This window comes from Hyla sarda, chromosome 4 (assembly GCF_029499605.1).
Source record: "Hyla sarda isolate aHylSar1 chromosome 4, aHylSar1.hap1, whole genome shotgun sequence".
Taxonomy (NCBI): Eukaryota; Metazoa; Chordata; class Amphibia; order Anura; family Hylidae; genus Hyla; species Hyla sarda.
Window position 1 is genome coordinate 14670760 of NC_079192.1, and position 16080 is coordinate 14686839.

The 16080-nt window shown below is 50.2% G+C and overlaps 1 protein-coding gene across 1 annotated transcript; it reads left to right on the forward strand.

Annotated features, from left to right (window-relative positions):
- Positions 1-166: 166 nt before the first annotated feature.
- Positions 167-16003, forward strand: LOC130367567 (eukaryotic translation initiation factor 4E type 2-like). Its single transcript, XM_056570048.1, has 6 exons — positions 167-368; positions 9836-9970; positions 10060-10164; positions 10255-10407; positions 10597-10733; positions 15799-16003. The coding sequence occupies exons 1-6, from the start codon at positions 300-302 to the stop codon at positions 15836-15838; spliced, it is 639 nt and encodes a 212-aa protein (XP_056426023.1). The 5' UTR covers positions 167-299; the 3' UTR covers positions 15839-16003.
- Positions 16004-16080: the final 77 nt, after the last annotated feature.

The following is a 16080-nucleotide window of genomic DNA, read 5'->3' on the forward strand; positions in this document are numbered from 1 at the left end:
TTCCTCTCCTGTTTGCCTATTAAAACTTTTGAAATAAAAAAAAAACTTTAATGAGAAAAAGAAAGTAATACAGCATCATACCAGCAGGGGGCGTGATGCGCATGCGTGCAGCCAAAGCACAAGCCCACCACCATAGCAACGCCACGCCCCTTCTCAGCACGCCGGGCCCGTACGCAGCGACGTAAAGACGTAATGACGACAGCGCGTCTCTACGGCTCGCCAGAGCGAAGGCAGAGCGCACATCCGGGAGCCCGAGCGTAAGCCGAATACTCAGCGGTACGGCGAGCCCCACACCTCACATGGGGATCTCAGGGAACCATGACGTCACCGTCCCGGAGAACGAGCCCGGTTCAGCCGCCAGGTCCAAGGTAGGGGGGGTCGGTGCCGACCATATTGGCTACTTCCGGTCTTTGGCTGACGTCATCGAGCGCGCCGGAAGTTTCCGCCATGTGGCATTGTGTATCACAGCTGGCTGACAGAACACGTGTCCTTGATGTCTATAGTAAGCCGGGGGCGCCTGATTGGTCATATGTATCTGTTTGGTTGAGCAGTTTTGGAAACGCAGAACGTCTTGTGACAGCAGCGGGTCTGCTGGGAGTTGTGGTTCTACACTAGCATGTATAACACACCCTGACACAAAGCATCACGTGTCATTGTTTTCTGTGTGGTTGGGCTTTTTCTTATCTGATGTCTAATTCCCCCTCCATATATTGTTGTGCAGAACGCCTGATCACATGTCTTCATCTTCTACAGACACAAAGGGAGACTGCAGCTGCATCCCCCTCCTCCTGCACAGCTAGAGATGCTGCATTCCCCCTCCTCCTGCACAGCTAGAGATGCTGCAGCTGCATCCCCCTCCTGCACAGCTAGAGATGCTGCATTCCCCCTCCTCCTGCACAGCTAGAGATGCTGCAGCTGCATCCCCCTCCTCCTGCACAGCTAGAGATGCTGCATTCCCCCCTCCTCCTGCACAGCTAGAGATGCTGCAGCTGCATCCCCCTCCTCCTGCACAGCCAGAGATGCTGCATTCCCCCCTCCCCCTGCACAGCCAGAGATGCTGCATTCCCCCCTCCTCCTGCACAGCCAGAGATGCTGCATCCCCCTCCTCCTGCACAGCCAGAGATGCTGCATCCCCCTCCTCCTGCACAGCCAGAGATGCTGCATCCCCCTCCTCCTGCACAGCTAGAGATGCTGCATCCCCCCTCCTCCTGCACAGCTAGAGATGCTGCATCCCCCCTCCTCCTGCACAGCTAGAGATGCTGCATCCCCTCATCCTGCACAGCCAGAGATGCTGCATTCCCCCTCCTCCTGCACAGCCAGAGATGCTGCATCCCCCTCCTCCTGCACAGCCAGAGATGCTGCATTCCCCCTCCTCCTGCACAGCCAGAGATGCTGCATTCCCCCTCCTCCTGCACAGCCAGAGATGCTGCATTCCCCCTCCTCCTGCACAGCCAGAGATGCTGCATCCCCCTCCTCCTGCACAGCTAGAGATGCTGCATCCCCCCTCCTCCTGCACAGCCAGAGATGCTGCATTCCCCCTCCTCCTGCACAGCCAGAGATGCTGCATTCCCCCTCCTCCTGCACAGCCAGAGATGCTGCATTCCCCCTCCTCCTGCACAGCCAGAGATGCTGCATCCCCCTCCTCCTGCACAGCCAGAGATGCTGCATTCCCCCTCCTCCTGCACAGCCAGAGATGCTGCATTCCCCCTCCTCCTGCACAGCCAGAGATGCTGCATTCCCCCTCCTCCTGCACAGCTAGAGATGCTGCATTCCCCCTCCTCCTGCACAGCCAGAGATGCTGCATTCCCCCTCCTCCTGCACAGCCAGAGATGCTGCATTCCCCCTCCTCCTGCACAGCCAGAGATGCTGCATCCCCCTCCTCCTGCACAGCCAGAGATGCTGCATCCCCCTCCTCCTGCACAGCCAGAGATGCTGCATTCCCCCTCCTCCTGCACAGCTAGAGATGCTGCATCCCCCCTCCTCCTGCACAGCTAGAGATGCTGCATCCCCCCTCCTCCTGCACAGCTAGAGATGCTGCATCCCCCCTCCTCCTGCACAGCTAGAGATGCTGCATCCCCCCTCCTCCTGCACAGCTAGAGAGGCTGCATTCCCCCTCCTCCTGCACAGCTAGAGATGCTGCATCCCCCCCTCCTCCTGCACAGCTAGAGATGCTGCATTCCCCTCCTCCTGCACAGCTAGAGATGCTGCATTCCCCTCCTCCTGCACAGGTAGAGATGCTGCATTCCCCTCCTCCTGCACAGGTAGAGATGCTGCATCCCCCTCCTCCTGCACTGCTAGAGATGCTGCATCCCCCTCCTCCTGCACTGCTAGAGATGATGCATTCCCCCTCCTCCTGCACAGCCAGAGATGCTGCATTCCCCCTCCTCCTGCACAGCCAGAGATGCTGCATTCCCCCTCCTCCTACACAGCTAGAGATGCTGCATTCCCCCTCCTCCTGCACAGCTAGAGATGCTGCATTCCCCCTCCTCCTGCACAGCTAGAGATGCTGCATTCCCCCTCCTCCTGCACAGCTAGAGATGCTGCATCCCCCTCCTCCTGCACAGCTAGAGATGCTGCATCCCCTCATCCTGCACAGCTAGAGATGCTGCATCCCCTCCTCCTGCACAGCCAGAGATGCTGCATCCCCCTCCTCCTGCACAGCCAGAGATGTTGCATTCCCCTCCTCCTGCACAGCCAGAGATGCTGCATTCCCCCTCCTCCTGCACAGCCAGAGATGCTGCATTCCCCCTCCTCCTGCACAGCCAGAGATGCTGCATCCCCCTCCTCCTGCACAGCCAGAGATGCTGCAGCTGCACCCCCTCCTCCTGCACAGCCAGAGATGCTGCATTCCCCCTCCTCCTGCACAGCCAGAGATGCTGCATTCCCCCTCCTCCTGCACAGCTAGAGATGCTGCATTCCCCTCCTCCTGCACAGCCAGAGATGCTGCAGCTGCACCCCCTCCTCCTGCACAGCCAGAGATGCTGCAGCTGCGTCCCCCTCCTCCTGCACAGCTAGAGATGCTGCATTCCCCTCCTCCTGCACAGGTAGAGATGCTGCATCCCCCTCCTCCTGCACAGCCAGAGATGCTGCATTCCCCCTCCTCCTGCACAGCCAGAGATGCTGCATTCCCCCTCCTCCTGCACAGCTAGAGATGCTGCATTCCCCCTCCTCCTGCACAGCTAGAGATGCTGCATTCCCCCTCCTCCTGCACAGCTAGAGATGCTGCATTCCCCCTCCTCCTGCACAGCTAGAGATGTTGCACCCCCCCTCCTCCTGCACAGCTAGAGATGCTGCATCCCCTCATCCTGCACAGCTAGAGATGCTGCATCCCCTCCTCCTACACAGCCAGAGATGCTGCATCCCCCTCCTCCTGCACAGCCAGAGATGTTGCATTCCCCTCCTCCTGCACAGCCAGAGATGCTGCATTCCCCCTCCTCCTGCACAGCCAGAGATGCTGCATTCCCCCTCCTCCTGCACAGCCAGAGATGCTGCATCCCCCTCCTCCTGCACAGCCAGAGATGCTGCAGCTGCACCCCCTCCTCCTGCACAGCCAGAGATGCTGCATTTCCCCTCCTCCTGCACAGCCAGAGATGCTGCATTCCCCCTCCTCCTGCACAGCTAGAGATGCTGCATTCCCCTCCTCCTGCACAGCCAGAGATGCTGCAGCTGCACCCCCTCCTCCTGCACAGCCAGAGATGCTGCAGCTGCGTCCCCCTCCTCCTGCACAGCTAGAGATGCTGCATTCCCCTCCTCCTGCACAGGTAGAGATGCTGCATTCCCCTCCTCCTGCACAGGTAGAGATGCTGCATCCCCCTCCTCCTGCACAGCCAGAGATGCTGCATTCCCCCTCCTCCTGCACAGCTAGAGATGCTGCATTCCCCCTCCTCCTGCACAGCTAGAGATGCTGCATTCCCCCTCCTCCTGCACAGCTAGAGATGCTGCATTCCCCCTCCTCCTGCACAGCTAGAGATGCTGCATTCCCCCTCCTCCTGCACAGCTAGAGATGCTGCACCCACCTCCTCCTGCACAGCTAGAGATGTTGCACCCCCCTCCTCCTGCACAGCTAGAGATGCTGCATCCCCTCATCCTGCACAGCTAGAGATGCTGCATCCCCTCCTCCTACACAGCCAGAGATGCTGCATCCCCCTCCTCCTGCACAGCCAGAGATGTTGCATTCCCCTCCTCCTGCACAGCCAGAGATGCTGCATTCCCCCTCCTCCTGCACAGCCAGAGATGCTGCATTCCCCCTCCTCCTGCACAGCCAGAGATGCTGCATTCCCCCTCCTCCTGCACAGCCAGAGATGCTGCATTCCCCCTCCTCCTGCACAGCCAGAGATGCTGCATTCCCCCTCCTCCTGCACAGCCAGAGATGCTGCATTCCCCCTCCTCCTGCACAGCCAGAGATGCTGCATCCCCCTCCTCCTGCACAGCCAGAGATGCTGCAGCTGCACCCCCTCCTCCTGCACAGCCAGAGATGCTGCATTCACCCTCCTCCTGCACAGCCAGAGATGCTGCATTCCCCCTCCTCCTGCACAGCCAGAGATGCTGCATTCCCCCTCCTCCTGCACAGCTAGAGATGCTGCAGCTGCACCCCCTCCTCCTGCACAGCCAGAGATGCTGCAGCTGCGTCCCCCTGCGGGTGTGAAAATAAAAATAAAAAAAACTACTTGTCCAAGAGACTAAAGAGGAACACAATCTATTTGTCCTTCAAGAAAATCCACTTGTCCTGATAGATAAAATAATCTGTAAATAAAGTCTTTATTAGTTCCTGTACTTTCTATAAGAGCCATAACTCTTATTTTTCCATCTACAGACCCGTTTGAGGCTCGTTTTTTGTGGGGCGGTGTATACTTTGTAATGACACCTTTCATTTTTCCATAACTTATGCTCTGAAACAAAAACAAAATTATTTGTGAGGTGAAATTGAAAAAATTGCATATTTAGGAGTTTTCTTTTTTTCGCCATTCACCTTGTGGTCAAACTTACATATTATTTTGATACTTTAGGTCGGCCCGATTACACAAATACCACATTTGTTAAGTTTCCATCATGTTTTAATAATTTTTTTATTTTTTTTTACCCTTAAATAAAATAAAACAAAAATCTCTAACCTATGATATTTTAAATTTTCTGTATACCGGGCTGTATGAGGTCTCATATTTTGGGCCATAATATGCTGTTTGTATCGGTACCATTTTGGTATTGATCGGACTTTTTGAACACTTTTTTTTTACTTCATTTTTACTGGAATATGAGGTTATAAACATAAAAAACGCAATTCTGTGATTTTTTTTTTTAAAGGTGAACGCCATTTACCATACGGGATATAAAATGTTATTTTTTAGTAGTTCAGTCAATTACCCCCACGCCAATACCAAATATGTTTATTATGTTTACATATTTTTACATGGAAAAGAGAGGTGATATGAACTTTTAATATGGAAGGGTGTTTTAAAACTTTAATTTTTTTTAAATACACTTTTTTAGGAGGAATCATTTAGATTCCTCATACAGATCAATGCACTTCTATTGAACTCCACTGATCTGTGTTCATTTGGTTGAGCCTGCGATAGGATTTCCACATCCCTGCAGAGATGCTGCAGCTGCATCCCCCTCCTTCCTGCACAACCAGAGATGCTGCATCCCCTCTTCTTTCACAACAAGAGATGCTGCAGCTGCACTCCCTATTCTCCCACAGCACAGACTGAGAAGCTGCAGCTGCACCCTCTTATTTTTTTAACAACAATGCTGCAGCTCCTCCTCTTTTCTAGATAATATGCAGCTGCATCCCCATCCTCCCTTACAGCCTGAAAAGCTGCAGCTGCATCCCCCTCTTCCCTTACAGTTTGCCAGAAACCTCTTAGGCCATCTGTACAGCATTATAGTGCTGGAAAGTGATCTGTACAGCATTACAGTCAACATTAACACCAGTAGATAAAGACAATAAATGTTGCTGACCGCTCAGCCTCCCACTCCCATGTAGAATGATCTCTTTAAAAGTAGTAACAAGCATGCCTAAAAACAGTTTCCAGTCACGTGAACGGGACAGCTCAAGTCTATTGTCGTCTATGTCGACCGGTCCTGCTGTAAAGTGAATCTGTAAATGCCATCAGGCAAGATGGCCGCCCCCTTAATAATCTACCAAGAAAAAATTACAATAAGAAAAAATTCTCGTTCGGCTCCATTGGGGGACATAGAGACCGTGGGTATATGCTACTGACACTAGGCAGCAAAAAGAAAGCCTACCCCTCCCGGCAGGATCTACTCCACCTACAGACTCTGAGCTACCAGTTTTAGTGTAATGTCCGTAGGAGGCAGACACAGGTCTGGAGTTCTCCAGATCTGGTCTTTTATTTTCTTATTTTTTAGTTTAGGGACATGTATGGAGTTTTTCCCCCTCCCTTTTATTTCTCTCTTTCCCGGGACAGGGTGAGTATTTCTTCCCCCTTTTCCTTACCTGCCCCCCTCTTTTTCCTGGGGTTTATCTTGTATTCAGGTTTTTGAACTTCTGTAGTCCCCCTTCAGGATGGCAGAGCAGGAACTGTCCCTATAATGAGTAGAGGAGTGGGTCGAAAACAGGGGGACTACAGAGGTTCAAAAACCTGAATAAAATATATAATGTATACCTCCCTCGCTCTCTCCTTTTCTCTCTCTATCTCTCTCTTTCTCTCTCTCTTTCTGTCCTGTCCTGCATTACTGCCCACCCCGGCCCTCCTGGTTCTTCCTCCCAGGTTGTCCTGCCAGAGCCTGCAGGCTCTGCAGTACCCCCCCCCCCCCCCCCCCCTCGGAATGGGTTTCCTCCCTCTCTGTCGATTTCTGACCTGGCACTGGTTTCCTGTTCCATGGTGACTGCATTGGAGAGGTCTTCCTTACGTCAGACCTCCAGGCAGGCTCACTCCTCTTCCCCTGATCTTCATTTTGGGCGATCTCACAAGCGCCCTAGGGTGTTCTCCTCTGACTCTTCTCCGGAATCCAGAACTGAGGGACAGGCGCTCTCCTCACGGGTCTCTCTCCTCCTCCCTTGCCCCACAAAAGCGCCCCTGCTCTAGGGGGTGTCACTCTTTTGGTCACCATCCTAGGTCTCCAGGTCTGTGTGCCAGGTCCGTCTCGCCTTCATCTAAGGCTGCCTCCCCCCGCTCCCATTCTCCTGGAGAGCTGGAAGAGGAGGCGTCAGGTTCTGCCTCTGATCCAGGGGACCGAGCCGACATGGTGGACAACTTGGTGTCAGCCATCAGGGACACCTTTCACCCCGGAAATTCGGACCCAGCTCCACAAGTTTCCTTTCATCGTTGTAATGTAGTTTCTGACGGCTATCAGATCGAGTTTACTTCCCTTCCAAGGAGCCTATTTTTTTCTTCAATCTCTCCCTCTTCGCTCTCCTTCCTTGGCGGCTTTTCGGGTGGCGCTTCAGACCCTTCTCGCAGGGAGTTTTTGTCCCAGTTCTTTTCTATTCAAACCTGTTCGTCGTCCCCAAGAAAGGAGGTTCCGTCTGCCCGATCCTGGATCTGAAGCTCCTCAACCACCACCTACTTCTGCTTAATTTTCTTCGTTCTGTGGTGCCATCCATGGATCAAGGAGATATCCGAGAAGCGTACCTTCACATCCTTTGCCTCCTCCATTTGGAGCGCCTTCTTCAGGACCGTCCTGTTCGTGTCCAGTCAGACAACTCTGCAGAGATGGCCAAGGTCTCCAGGATCCTGCCGGGTGGCGGAACTCAAGAGTTCCCTCCATCTCGGTGATTCACATCCCAAGGTTGGAAAATTGGGAGGCGGACTTTCTCAGTCGCTTCTCTGCCCACCCTGGCGAGTGGTCTCTTCATCCACAGGTGTTTGCGGGATCTGCAACCTCTGGGGCACCCTGGACGTGGACCTCTTCGCGTCTCGCCGCAACCAGAAAGTTTGTCCCGAAGTCCCGAGATCCTCAGGCCCTAGCTGTAGACTCCTTAGTGATTCCCTGGTCACACTTTGTCCTCCCCTATCTAATTTTCCTCCTCTCCTTCCCAGGGTCCTGAGGAAACTCAAAGCGGAGGGCGTCCACGCCATTCTCGTGGCTTCATGGTCTTGATGCGGTATGGGCCATTCGGATTTAACTTTCGGTCACTTCATCCTTTCGCCAGATTGACTCTTTCTTTCTACTTACGCAGGGTCATCGTAAGGGATTTCCTGCTTTTGAAGGCGACCATTTCGCGGTGGATCCGTTTTGCGATCTCGGAAGCTTACCGCTGCAAAGGGAAGAATCGGCCTTTCCGGGTCTCAGCTCATTCCACTCGTTCCGTCAGGGCCTCCTGGGCTTTCTGCAACAGGGCTTCGGCCTTGCAAGTCTGTAAGGCGGCTACATGGTCATCCTTGCACACTTTCACAAAATTTTACCAAGTGCGCACTTTTGCATCCTCTGATGCTGGTTTGGGTCGCAAGGTGTTACAGGCGGCTGTGGCCCAGCCTTCCACCTGAGTTTCTTGGGTTCTCTCCCACCCCGGGGACTTCTTTGGTACGTCCCACGGTCTCTGTGTCCCCCATTGGAGCCGAACGAGAGAAGTAGATTTTTATGCTCGCCGTAAAATCTCTTTCTCTGAGGATCCATTGGGGGACACAGCACCCACCCATTTGTTCTGGTGTCCTTGGTTTGATTGCCTGTCTGAGGGTGGGTTCGGTTATTTTTTTTTGTCTGTGGTTTCCTCGGACAGTTAGTGTGTGTTTTTTTTTTTTCTGTCGGTCTTCTCCTTCTGCTCTGGGACTAAACTGATAGCTCAGAATCTGTGGGCAAGGTACATCGTGCTGGGAGGGACCAACTTTCTTTTTGTTGCCTAGTGTCAGCAGCATATACCCACAGTAGTGCTGGATGGTATGACCAAAAATGTATTTTTGTAAGTTATGGCGGTTCCACGGTATTTAACTGTATTTTCCACCCCCCACCCCAGATCATGTGACCCGCGAGCGCTGCTTCTCTTCTCCCCCCCCCCCAAATAATTATCAGCCGCTGCGCTGTACTGCGCTACATATTCCTGTGCCCAGGCTGCAAAAATAAACTTCAACTCACCTTCCTACGTCCCCCCCATTGCTACGGTATCGGCCTCATGGTCCCTTCTGCTGCGATCCTCTTGCTGCTTCCTGGGGATGGGACTGTCACAGAGCCGTCAGCCTATTGCCGACTGCATCGTTATCCCACCTCGGGCGCTGATAGGCTGAGCGCACGGTCATGTAAGGAGCCGGCCGGTTCCTTACATGACAGTGCGCTCAGCCTATCACTGGCCGAGGCGGGACAACGCTACAGTTGGCGATAGGCTGACAGCTCTGTGACGGTCCCATCCCTAGTGTGAGGCCTTTACCGGAGCAACGGGGGAACCTAGGAAGGTGAGTTAATTTTGTTTGTTTTTTGCAGCCTGGGCACAGGATAGTACAGAACAGCGAAGCGGCTGATAATTGTTTGGGGGAGACAACCAGCGCTCGCGGGTCACATATGATTAGTTCCCCGATGTGGGGGACAGCGCAGCGCTGGGCTGATAATTCATTTGGGGGGGGGGGGGGAGAGGAAGAGAAGCAGAACAGCGTCCGCGGGTCACATATGATTAGTTCCCCGATGTGGGGACAGCGCGCTGCGGCTGATAATTCATTCATTCGAAGGGGGGAGGGGCCTAACCGATATTGTGGTATGCGAAAAATTCATATCGTGCAGGATAAAAATTTCGGTATTTGGTATGGATCGGTATACCGCCCAGCAATAACCCACGGTCTCTGTGTCGCCCCCCCCCCCCCCATGGATCCTCCGAGAAAGACATTTTTACGATAAACATTAAAATCTACTTTTCAGCATTAAACTTTTGTCCTTGTGTCCACAGGAGATCGTAGTGCCCCCTGGGGAGCACCCGCTGCAGTATCGCTACACCTTCTGGTATTCTCGGAGAACACCCTCCCGGCCCGCCAGCACTCAGAACTATGAGCAGAACATCAGACAGTTTGGTACAGTGGCGTCGGTGAGTATTCTTCCCTGTGTGGATAACTACCCCTCCCCCTCCTTGTTATCTGGTGGTGGTGCCTCCGCCTCACGTGTTCTGCGTTATAGGTGGAGCAGTTCTGGCGCGTGTACAGCCACTTAGTGCGGCCCGGAGACCTCTCGGGATACAGCGACTTCCATCTCTTCAAAGAAGGGATCAAACCGATGTGGGAGGTGAGACTGAGATACGCAGCAATTAGGAGCTTTACTGTCACTACTTTCCACCTCACCCCAAACTGAGAGAACTTGTGTTACCACCTACAGGATGACGCCAACAAAAATGGTGGGAAATGGATCATCCGCCTACGGAAGGGGCTGGCGTCCAGGTTCTGGGAGAACATCATACTGGCCATGCTGGGGGAGCAGTTCATGGTGGGAGAAGAGATCTGCGGGGTGGTCGTGTCCATACGCTTTCAGGTAGGTACTCTAGATCCAGTGTTTACCAACAAAGGTGCCTCCAGCTGTTGCAAAACTCCAACTCCCAGCAGTTGCAGCTGCTGGGAGTTGTAGTTTTACTACAGCTGTAGGCGCACTGGTTGGGAAACACTGACCTAGGGCCTCACCCCCTTTACGCTCTATACTGTGTCTGTGCGCTGCCCCCTACAGGAAGACATCCTCTCCATCTGGAACAAGACTGCCAACGACCAGATCAGCACCATCCGTATCCGGGACACGCTCCGAAGAGTCCTCAACCTCCCTCCTAACACCATCATGGAGTATAAGACTCACAACGACAGCCTCAAGTAAGTGCTTCCTTATGTTCCGGGGTAGTAGTAGTATTCTTTGTCGTTTTCAAGATCTCTGCTTCCTGTCATTGGATATAGTCTTGTTTAACCCCTTAAGGACCAAGGGCGTACAGGTACGCCCTTGGACCTGCTCTCCTGATATAACGCGGGGTTACACAGTAACCCCGCGTCATATCACGGCGGGCCCGGCGTCATAGTGAAGCCGGGACCCGCCTCTAATAGCGCGCAGTGCCGATCGCGGCACCGCGCGCTATTAACCCTTTAGCCGCGCGCTCAGAGCTGAGCCGCGCGGCTAAAAGTGAAACCGAAAGTGGCCGGCTAGCTCAGTCGGGCTGTTCGGGATAGCCGCGGCTAATCGCGGCATCCCGAACAGCTGACAGGACAGCGGGAGGGCCCCTTCCTGCCTCCTCGCTGTCCGATCGCCGAATGACTGCTCAGTGCCTGAGATCCAGACATGAGCAGTCATGCGGCAGATTCGTTGATCACTGGTTTCTTATGAGAAACCAGTGATCAGCATAGAAGATCAGTGTGTGCAGTGTTATAGGTCCCTATGGGATAACAATGATCAGTGTGTGCAGTGTTATAGGTCCCTATGGGATAACAATGATCAGTATAAGAGATCAGTGTGTGCAGTGTTATAGGTCCCTATGGGATAACAATGATCAGTGTGTGCAGTGTTATAGGTCCCTATGGGATAACAATGATCAGTATAAGAGATCAGTGTGTGCAGTGTTATAGGTCCCTATGGGATAACAATGATCAGTATAAGAGATCAGTGTGTGCAGTGTTATAGGTCCCTATGGGATAACAATGATCAGTGTGTGCAGTGTTATAGGTCCCTATGGGATAACAATGATCAGTATAAGAGATCAGTGTGTGCAGTGTTATAGGTCCCTATGGGATAACAATGATCAGTGTGTGCAGTGTTATAGGTCCCTATGGGATAACAATGATCAGTATAAGAGATCAGTGTGTGCAGTGTTATAGGTCCCTATGGGATAACAATGATCAGTATAAGAGATCAGTGTGTGCAGTGTTATAGGTCCCTATGGGACCTATAACACTGCAAAAAAAAAGTGAATAAAGATCATTTAACCCCTCCCCTATTAAAAGTTTGAATCACCCCCCTTTTCCAATAAAAAAAAAAAACAGTGTAAATAAAAAGAAAAATAAACATATATGGTATCACCGCGTTCGGAAATGTCCGAATTATAAAAATATATCATTAATTAAACCGCACGGTCAATGTCGTGCGCGCAAAAAAATTCCAAAGTCCAAAATAGTGCATTTTTGGTCACTTTTTATGTCATTTAAAAATGAATAAAAAGCGATCAATAAGGCCTATCAATGCAAAAACTGTACCGTTAAAAACTTCAGATCACGGCGCAAAAAATGAGCCCTCATACCGCCCCATACACGGAAAAATAAAAAAGTTATAGGGGTCAGAAGATGACAATTTTAAACGTATTAATTTTCCTGCATGTAGTTATGATTTTTTCCAGAAGTCCGACAAAATCAAACCTATATAAGTAGGGGATCATTTTAACCGTATGGACCTACAGAATAAAGATAAGGTGTCATTTTTACCGAAATATGTACTACGTAGAAACGGAAGCCCCCAAAAGTTACAAAACTGCATTTTTTTTTTCAATTTTGTCGCACAATGATTTTTTTTTCCGTTTCACCGTAGATTTTTGGGCAAAATGACTGACGTCATTACAAATTAGAATAGGTGGCGCAAAAAATAAGCCATAATATGGATTTTTAGGTGCAAAATTGAAAGAGTTATGATTTTTTAAAGGCAAGGAGCAAAAAACGAAAATGCAAAAACGGAAAAACCCCCGGTCCTTAAGGGGTTAAAGGACAAGTATCATGGGGGGGGGGAGGGAAACTTATCCACTATCTGAAGGATAGGGGATAAGTTTTAGATTGCGGGGGAGGGGGGCCCCCCGCATTCTCTTGTTTGGAGCCCCGGCTCTCCTACACTGCGGCGTGTCGCGACCCCCGCCCAAAGCAGGAGCTGCCATGCCCCCTCTATATAGCTCTATGGAAGAGCTGAAGAATGCAGGACGGCTCTCCCATAGCACTTGGACCCAACGCGATCTAAAGAGTATCCCCTATCCGATGTTTTTTACCCATGATACTTGTCCTTTAATTTTTAAAGGAGTACTCCCGTGGAAAACTTTTTTTATGAAATTTTATTTTTTATTTTTTTTTAAATCAACTGGTGCCAGAAAGTTAAATAGATTTGTAAATCACTTCTATTAAAAAAATCTTAATCCTTCCAGTACTTTTTAGGGGCTGTATACTAAAGAGAAATCCAAAAAAGAAATGCATTTCCTCTGATGTCATGACCACAGTGCTCTCTGCTGACACCTCTGTCCATTTTAGGAACTGTCCAGAGCAGCATATGTTTGCTATGGGGATTTTCTCCTGCACTGGACAGTTCCTAAAATGGACAGAGATGTCAGCAGAGAGCACTGTGGTCAGGACATCAGAGGAAATGCATTTCTTTTTTGGATTTCTCTTCTTAGTATACAGTGGGGATCGACCAATTATCGGTTTGGGCGATATTATCGGACGATATTTACGATTTTGGGCGTTATCGGTATCTGCAATTACCTTGCCAATAATCCGATAATGCACCACCCGCTCCGCGTCTGCCCACCGCACCGCGTCGCACCCCCCACCGCACTGGCCCCATTGCCTCCCCCCCATCCCCGGTTTTATAATTACCTGTTCCCGGGGTCCACTCTACTTCTGGCTCCTGCTGCGTCCTGTGTACGCTGCTACGCTGTGCGCTGCGCAATGACGAGTGACGTCCTCAACGCGACTTCACCGTCAGTGCGCACAGTGACAGCTCAGGAGGACGCCACCGGAGCCAGATGTAGAGTGGACCCCGGGAACAGGTAATTATAAAACCTGCGATGGGGGAGGCAATGGGGCCAGGGCGGTACGGTGGGGGGCGCGGGGCAGCGGTCACGGTGGCGGTGATAGGACTCAGGCGGACCCCGCGGACAGGCAGGGGAAGAGAAGCGGGGGGGGAGATAAATAGCCGATAACTTATACCGGAATATCTGTATAATTTATCGGCTATTGGCCCTAACCTCCACAGATTATCGGTATCGGCCCTAAAAAATCGATATCGGTCGATCGCTAGTGTACAGCCCCTAAAAAACTACTGGAAGGATTAAGATTTTTTAATAGACGTGATTTACAAATCTGTTTAACTTTCTGACACCAGTTGATTTAAAAAAAAAGTTTTCCACAGGAGTACTCCTTTAAAAAAAAAAAAAAAAAATTTTAAAACCGCCCCATCCCCGTCCTTGGGTTGTGTCTATTCACGCCAAGGGAGTTGAGCTGCAATACCAAACACAAATTCAGGACTAGAGTGGCGCTGTTTTTGAAAGAAATCTGCTCTTTATTTTCCCATGATGGGTATTTTTCATTCACACAAATCTATACTGGTCATGTACCGATACACTGTAACGGCCCCTCAGCCTTGTTAGCTGGTCAGGAATGAAAAAGTAAAAGACCATCCAGTCAGTGACAGCAATAATTGGTTGTCTAAATCTGGGTTTCCCAATCAGGGTGCCTACGCTGTTTTAACCCCTTAACGACCACATCCGTAAATGTACGTCCTGGTTTGGCGGTACTTAGCGCACCAGGACGTACATTTACGTCCTGTGTATGATCGCGAGCATCGGAGCGGTGCTCGCGTCATACACGGCAGGGACCCGCCGGTAAGGGCCGACATCCGCGATCGCCATTAACCCCTCAGATGCCTTGATCAGTACAGATCACTGCATCTGCAGCAATGCGCATGTTAAAATAGATGATCGGATCGCCCGCAGCGCTGCCGCGGGGATCCGATCATGTGTAATGGCGGACAGAGATCCTCTCACCTGTCTCCGGCCGTCTACCGGGGTCTTCTGCTCTGGTCTGAGATCGAGCAGAAGATCACCGATAATACTGATCAGTGCTATGTCCTATACATAGCACTGATCAGTATACACAACGAATGATTGCTATAGATAGTCCCCTATGGGGACATAAAAAGTGTAAAAAATAAAATAAAAAAAGTTTAAAAATGTAAAAAAAAAAAAAGTGAAAAATCCCCCCCCCCCCAAATAAAAATGAAAATTGTCAGTTTTTCCCATTTTACCCCCAAAAAGCGTAATTTTTTTTTATTTTTTTTATAAACATATTTGGTATCACCGCATGCGTAAATGTCCGAACTATCAAAATATAATGTTAATGATCCCGTACGGTGAACGGCGTAAATGTAAAAAAAAATTTAAAATGTAGCTTTTTGTCAAATTTTTGTCCCAAAAAATATTAAAAAAATATCGAAAAGTTTTATATATGCAAATGTGGTATCGATAAAAAGTACAGATGACGGTGCAAAAAATGAGCCCTCATACCGCCCTATATACGGGAAAAATGAAAGTTATAGGTGGTCAAAATAGGGCGTTTTTTTAGATTACTGATTTTGTACAAAAAAATTTTTTTTTTTTAAGCGGTACAAAAATATAAAAGTATCTAGCCATGGGTATCATTTTAATCGTATTGACCCACAGAATAAAGAACACGTCCTTTCTACCGTAAATTGTAAAGTGTGAAAACAAAACCCTCCAAAATGTGCAAAATTTTGGTTTTCATTTAAATTTCCTCCCTAAAAAAAATCAATTACGGGTTCGCCGTACATTTTATGGTAAAATGAGAGGTTTCATTACAAAGTACAATTGGTCCCGCAAAAAACAAGCCCTTATATGGGTCTGTAGAGGGAAATATAAAGGAGTTATGGATTTTAGAAGGAGAGGAGGAAAAAACGAAAACGCAAAAATAAAATTGGCCTGGTCCTTAAGGTGAAAATGGGCTTGGTCCTTAAGGGGTTAAAACTACAACTCCCAGCATGCCCAGACAGCCGTTGGCTGTCTGGGCATGCTGGGATTTGTAGTTTTGCAACAGCTGGAGTCACCCCTGATTGAAAAACACTGCCCTAACTTGTAAAATCTTCTTGATTTGTCCCCTTTTATTGTATTCTTATGTTTCCCTGCAGAGATAACTCAAGTTTCCGGAACACAAAGCTCACGCTATAGCGACGGACTTGACCCCTAACCTCCCCCCCCCCCCCACCGCAGAGTTCATCCATCTCCGTGTAGAGGGGTCTGGACATAGCGCTCTGCTGTCCTCCTCCACAGCGGACTCTCATCGATTTGGACGCTGGACAATCCCGCTCTTCCTCTTTGTTACCGTTGTTGGGATTTTTGTAATAGTAAAAAAATAAATAATAAAAAAAATAAAAAAGACAAAATGTTTTCTGGCAGCGGTCTGATTTATT

Coding starts and splice junctions, on each gene's coding strand:
- LOC130367567 (XM_056570048.1), top strand. CDS start 300: ATGGGGATCTCAGGGAACCATGACGTCACCGTCCCGGAGAACGAGCCC. Junction 369..9,835: donor GTTCAGCCGCCAGGTCCAAG/GTAGGGGGGGTC, acceptor TTGTGTCCACAG/GAGATCGTAGTGCCCCCTGG. Junction 10,408..10,596: donor TCGTGTCCATACGCTTTCAG/GTAGGTACTCTA, acceptor TGCCCCCTACAG/GAAGACATCCTCTCCATCTG.